Source organism: Amphibalanus amphitrite, unplaced genomic scaffold (genome assembly GCF_019059575.1).
Source record: "Amphibalanus amphitrite isolate SeventyFive unplaced genomic scaffold, NRLGWU_Aamphi_draft 001902F_arrow, whole genome shotgun sequence".
NCBI classification, from domain to species: Eukaryota; Metazoa; Arthropoda; class Thecostraca; order Balanomorpha; family Balanidae; genus Amphibalanus; species Amphibalanus amphitrite.
The window spans coordinates 58,628-65,495 of record NW_024883395.1 but is presented as its reverse complement, the minus strand read 5'-3'; the positions used below and the strand labels follow the sequence as shown (position 1 = coordinate 65,495).

The 6,868-nt window shown below is 46.3% G+C and overlaps 1 protein-coding gene across 1 annotated transcript; it reads right to left on the bottom strand.

Annotated features, from left to right (window-relative positions):
- Nucleotides 1-1,341: 1,341 nt before the first annotated feature.
- LOC122375717 lies at nucleotides 1,342-2,352 on the bottom strand. The gene has a single exon (XM_043355214.1). It carries the CDS (start codon nucleotides 2,350-2,352, stop codon nucleotides 1,342-1,344), a length of 1,011 nt encoding a protein of 336 aa, XP_043211149.1.
- Between the last annotated feature and the right edge of the window lie 4,516 nt (nucleotides 2,353-6,868).

Below are 6,868 nucleotides of genomic sequence, written 5' to 3'. Positions count from 1 at the left end.
TTCTTACGCGATCGGCACTTCATCCCCCTCAATGCCCGTCAGGAAACAAAACGTGTAATGCCTGTGAAGCAGGCATTCGAGGAAAATGCACATCCAAAAACGTCGTATACAAAATTACCTGTGCCACATGTCAAAACGCTACTTATATAGGAGAAACAAAGAGACCCATCCGACTTAGATTCAATGAGCACTTACGGGATGCGAAAAACAAGACAGCAGACACTCCTTTCGGTGACCACGTACGTACCCAACATCCAGACGTCATCATATCAGCGTCATCTATGCAGCTACAGATCATGCGTAGATGCAAAGATGTAGCAGAACTTAAGATCGCTGAATCAAAGTACATCCGTGACCTACGCCCAACACTCAACACTCAAACATCATCTTGGAAGCTGATAGCTCCACCACCCTACGGACCATGATAGTAGCAGAGGTGTAAGTATACGAGCACGAAGTACAAAGACGTCCAAAGACGAGTACAAAGACGTCTCACTCCGCCTGTTCACGCTTGTAAGTATTCAATATGCATCTTTATTCATTCTCACACATTCTCACCATTCATTATCTCATTCCTTTAGCTGTACATTCATTCATTCATTCATTCATTCATTCATTCATTAAGTTACTTACTACTCAGGTCCAAAGCAATAGGTACCATGTGTAATATATATGCTCATGCTTCAAATTTAATAACTCAGTTCCACTTACAATCACACTTCTCAATCATACACACGATAGTCAGTCACACAAACACAACCCCCCCCCCCACACACACACACATTAAGAACGTTCTTTACAAGCTCACACACATACTCCTCTCACAAATATGCTTATTAATAATTTCTATTCTTTTACATCGTTATTATTGGTACAAGCTACTTGCATACACTCACAATCATCTAACTTTGTATCACACTCTCAAAGAAGAGGATGGTCGCTAAATGTGTCAGGATGTGTTAAAAGGCGAGATCACAATTTTCAAAATGTATCTTTTAGGAGATCTGATGATGGGCTATGCCTGAAACTGTTATCTCTTTCTTCTCGGTCATAATTTAGAATACATTCATTATTATGAGGCTTCGGTTTTCTTTCATCATTATACTTATCATCATGAGCCTCAAACAAGCGCTTTCTCATATGATATTTTGAAGTTGTTAAAAAGGTTGTACCACTGTTTTATGAGCGCGAGATAAACCGCGCTAATTTTTGAATTTGAAAACCGCGGGAATAAGTGTGCTGCATCAATTATTGTATTCTCGTTCTCGTACAATTGTGTACATTGTCTTATTCTGAAGAAGACCTGTTGGTCGAAATATCAATACAAAAATATTTGGCCATTCAAATAATTTTAAATGGCTGGGTCTCAGTTGGCACCTCGGCCAGAGGCTGAGCTGCTCCCTTCGGAGTCTCTGTGACCGTGTCCGTCTCGTCGAGGGTGGGGACAGTCTGGGGGACTGGTGCCGTGACAGTTTCCGTCGTTGACTCTGTGTGCGACGGACGAGGGAGCTCCACTGCCGTACTGAGCGGCGGGGTCAGATTCGGGTCGGAGCGCTGCCCTGGTCCAGCCTGAGGTCCCGAGCAGCGGGGGTTAGTCCCCCGGACGGCGTCGGCGTATCGACGCTCGCTCGGGATAGAGTGCCCGGCCGGGCGGGGTGGAGGGGCGGAGGGCGACTTCCGGTTCAGTTTCTCCTTGTGGAAGTGCCACGCCGGGCACTTCTTATCCCAGGCGGGATGAGGGCCGCCACAGTGGGCGCACTGGACCTCCTCACTCTGGCACTCATCCGAACTGTGTCCCAGTGTGGCACAGCGGAGACAGTTTGCCTTTTTGGAACGGCAGGTCGATTGGAGGTGCCCGTAACGTCCGCAGCGCCGGCAGAGTCGCGGGTTCACCTCCCACGGGCTCACAGTCAGGACCTCGTAGCCGGCGTACACGGCAGGGGGACACTCGAGGCCAAGGAACCTCAGCTTAAGCAGCGGGTTTGGGTTAGGCCCCTTAGATCGGAGGCGCGTCACCTCTACTACTCCTTGTGAGCGGAGCTCCGCCTGAATCTCGGCCTCCTCGATGTACTGGAGTGCTGGGGAGTAGCAAGTGCCCGCCACAGTGTTTAGGCGGGTAGCCGGGGCGGCCGTAACGGCCGTGCCACAGAAGGTGGTGATGCTCAGGGCGAGCCGAGCCTGGTCCTTGTTAAAAACCCTGATCAATATGTTGCCTGACCGGATCACTTTTGCGTTTACGCACGGGCCGATTAGTAGGTCCATCTCCCTCTGCAATTTAAATGGGGAGAGGCGGCGGAACGAGCCATCCGGAGTCAAATGGATGAAGGACTGGCCCTCTGGAACTTGGTCCATCATCGGGTCAGGGAAGGGTTCGGGGGTAGGCTCAGATGGAAAAGGGCCCATGAGAGGGAGGACAAGAGGTGGGCGGGGGCGAGACAGCGTGGGTGCCATCCTTGTTTTCTTAGAAATAGAAATTAGAATGATCAAATTCAGTGGCAAAATAGAGGGCTTCACAAATTATTATGGCCAAAACAGAACTGGAATTACCCGCGAAGATGTGCCCACACTGTAAAAAATATTGACGAGCTATGTGTCAAAACAAGGGTCTCGAAACAGTCACCAGGTTGTCAATGCTTCCGGTACCTACCACTTGACTAGTTACCGCTTAGTTAGCTTACAGGCTGAGAACTATCCAGATCGTTATGATCCGGTATTGTAATGATACCCTAGGTGTACCTTTGTTTTGAAGTGCTGAATTAACTATCAAGGTTGTTTGACGTTTGTTTTCGCCTCAATCCGAAACGAGGAAGACCCTCATCAAATTATTAGGTGAAAGCCAGCCTCAGGATGATCAAAATACTAGGGGTAGTTTTGTCATAGTAATCTGTGAAGGGTGAGGAACAAGCCGTAGCAATGCACTCGTCACTAAACCAGCCTGAGATTATTCGCCAGGTAGCGGCTGCGTTTCCCTACTTGCTGAATCATGTTAGCAACTTTCCATTTCCAGACACTTTTTACGGCAAATAAATTGTTGGGTTATTTGGAAGGTGAATGACAATTTTATTTCTATAAGTCAATACATTTGTATTTCCGATTGCCCTAAAACTTTTTTTTAATCGTTTGCGGTAGGTTTTTATTGTTCGCAATAAAGTTGCGCACCTGTGAATCCTTCACTTAATGCGTTCCCGGCTTCCCGGCGCCAGCTGTTGCGCTGTGCCGTGCCGCGTTCGGTCGGGGGTGCGCGAGTCTGTGCAGTGCGAGTGTTTATCACTGGGCAAACCTGTATCGTTTCCATTTGTGCAGTGTCTAGTTATGAAGAATTGCTTGCCGATATATGACCTGCAGTGATCGACGTTCTGATTCAATAACTTGCCATAAGCCATTATTCTCAACCAAATCGCGCAGAGACGTTTGCAAAGTTGTCGAGGGGGGGGGGGGACAAGAGCGATTTTAAATGAATTGCTCTCCATGCAGTGCAATAGGACTTAGGTTTAATTTTTCGAAAGTTGTGGAGCCGCCCCCGATGTCCGGCCTGGCCAACTCTCTCAAGAACCGACAGCTAACGGAACACTGAAGTTTCACTACGACGATTTCCGCCAAAGTTATGAAGAAAGGGCAAGTGCCAGTGTTGCCAGGTCTAGAGGTAAACCTCCAGATCTAGAGGTTTTAGGGGAGCGTTTCGGGGCTCCTGGAGGTTTTTGAAAAATGCCGTATTCTAGAGGGTTTTCTAGAGGTAATCTTAAAATTCGAGAAAAGACAATTAGCATCAAGGTCTCTTGAGAACTATTTAGGTACTTAATTTCATGTTATTATTTTTAAGTATTGCATGCTTAAACACACTTTTTTACAGATTGATGGAAACGAAAAGCCTACTTTTGGCTTGTTCACTATTGAGGCTCTGGCCGCCGGCTGCAGCTAAAAGATCTCGATATACCGTGGGCACCAAGGCTATGTAAACCTGGTGCCCACGGTGGGCACCAAGTCCACCAAGTTATGTGGACAAATGCGAAGGCATGCGAAGGATGAGTGAATTATCTTGATTGGGGATACAACCGGGTGTTTCAAAGCCCGCTGCCAGCTGCTGCCAGCGCGCTGACGTCACACTTTGGGTTGGGTCTGTTCCAGTCGCACTTCCTAACACCTCTAAACTCCTCCAAGAGCAAGATAGAGGTTAGAGCAGGGCCCTCCTTTGATGTGTAGGGGCTAGAGCTGACACTGGAACAGGGAAGCAATCTTGGAGGAGTTTAGAGGTGTTAGGAAGTGCGACTGGAACAGACCCTTTGGTAGTGTTGGAGCAATGGGCTTGATGATGTCATCACGCGCTGGCAACGGATGGCAGCGTGCTTTGAAACAGCGCCACGTTTGTGGTACGGAGGTAGGTATGGAGGTATATCCTTCATAATCGGCGGCAATGGAACAGAGGTTTCTAGAGGTTTTTACAACATTTTCTGGAGGTATTGGTATCACTCGACCTGGCAACACTGGCAAGTGCAAGAAGTACAAAACTTCTCTTGGTAATCAAAACTTAGGTTTGGCAAATTCCAAACCCTAAGTCACTACAACTGTGGATATAAATAAGCTGGTTATTGACGGCTAAGCTCTGGCCAATCTGAGGTTCAGACCTATCATCAAGTTCATGAGGCAGCTGCGGTTGGGCGGCTCACGGGCTCCACTGCATAGGCTCAGACAGGTACTCTACAAAATGTCTTCTGTGTTCTTAGGTTCAGATCTATCGATAGGTATGTGCATGCTTCTGATTCGATTGTTAACTGTAAACGGGCGCTGGAAGTGAAAGATTCGCTTGATATACGAAAGGTGCATTGCAAGAAAGCACATTATTTCAGAAATACACTTTCATTTTATCTTGAGCGTTTTTGGAATGGGCCGGATGAATTCGTCATCAAACTGGTAAGGGATTTCGTTTGAAGACCACCGATATTTAATAATATGATGGTCTTCAAACGAATTCGCTGGCAAATTCGATGACTGGATTGGGCGGCGTAGGATCTGCTGGTCATCTGACTATGGGCTGAGCAATACGTTAGTTTTGACCTAGTTTGAGCTTCATTCGTTAAGTAGGAACAAGACGATGCTTCTTTTGAGCATCGTCACTAAACAAGCCGCCCTCGTTTTGACATTGTTTTTCGTTATTATTGTTACTAGGTACTTTGTTATCATACACAGCATTAACGAGGACCTGCTTCCAAAACAAGGCAGAAACGCTCCAGCTATTTTTGGGACGTGGTAAAAACTAACCGACACCTGGTAACTGTCATCTGACGAACACAAAACAAGCCAGGGGCTCGCAGCGTGTGTCAAAAGTAGGATGCAAAACTAGTCTGTACCCCCGACATTTAGCGTTGAGAATCATTTGACGAGGGGCTAGTCAATATTTTTTACAGTGCAGGCGCGCCTGCGGTTAGAAAAAAGCGCGCCAACAATAGATGGAGAATTGTGCCGCGTTACGGGTGCTCGGGCGCAGCCAATCCACCGTTACCCCAGCGGTGACCTTGACCCGCATCGTCTGTCTCGGCTCCCTCATGGTCCAGCGCAATTCTCCACCTAAATCCATTCCTGATACACATTTGCTTGCTCATAGTCATGTAACCCCGGTAAATTCACCCAACTTTCATATTGGTCGCTCCATAGACAGATGGCCACAGAGATCAACTTAAAACGCCATTGTTGCATTCATTTAGTGGAGATCATTAAAGAGCCGTGATAGGCCACAAATCGCGTGACATCATACGTGTAACGACCAATGACGTCGGCCTGCAAAACCCAATGGAAGCGGCTAGCAGCGTGCAATAAAACAGGGCGCTGCTTTCTAAATGTCTGTCGTGCGCCATAAATGAATATATTCTTTGTAGCCTGGCAGCTCAGTATCTTTTTTAACTATTGTACTAGTATTTAATAATTTCATTATTTTATAATTGTGCTTACGCTTTATGTTGATATTAGTGATAAATCCTTAGATAAAGTAAATCGATGTGATATTTAACCCTATTAGTGGCAGGGAATATTTGTTGTTTTTATCCACCCCTCAGGTTTTTCGGGAATATCTCCGAAACCGCTGAAGCTACGATGCTGAAATTTTCTGACTTTTCCTAAAACTAAATTGGGCACATTCCCTGAAAATTTCAAGTTCATAACTTTACCAGGAGCGGCTCCAGAGCACTGGGAATTGGGGGGTCCTATTCGTGAAGCGAGTCATTTGGGCGAGGATCACGATGCTGCACCAGTTTTACGAACAGTGAATGAAAGGTATCATGTGATAGCATATACAGTTATTGTGCATCCTCTTTTGACACGTTTTTGCTATAATAGGCGGATCCAGGCGTCCAAAAAGGGGGGTAATGTTTTACCTCCCAACATAGGTGCCCTGACACCGCCTATGCATGACCAATACAATTGTAGTCGTTCTCTCATAAGAAAATTGTAACATAACAAGACCATTACCACCCTTTTTAGAAACAGTACCAACAAAAACCTTATTTACTATACTTTTTGTGTACCCCCAATCTCAATGATCTGTATCCGCCTATGATTTTTGAAAATGCATATTTTTAGGATCCATGTGAATTCCTGGTTCATTCTCTATCGATCGGCAAAAGTTGCGTTAAGATTGGTTCAGAAACCTGGCCGTGATGAACAGTCTAAAATGTATCTGCAATTTGTCCGTTTTTACCCCCCTCTACCCCCCTATTGACATTTTTTTTAGAAATGTAGATCACGTTGAGCGAAATCGAATGCCGTTTGAATTTTGAAAATCGGCCCGTTAGATCTCGAGATATCAAGGGAGGGTCGTAAACAGCCCCCCCCCCCCCCTGCAACTAATAGGGGTAGCCAGGAGCCTGCCACTAATAGG

Bases quoted from the DNA above. Each gene is read 5' to 3' on its own strand.
- LOC122375717 (XM_043355214.1), bottom strand. From the start codon at position 2,352: ATGGACCAAGTTCCAGAGGGCCAGTCCTTCATCCATTTGACTCCGGAT.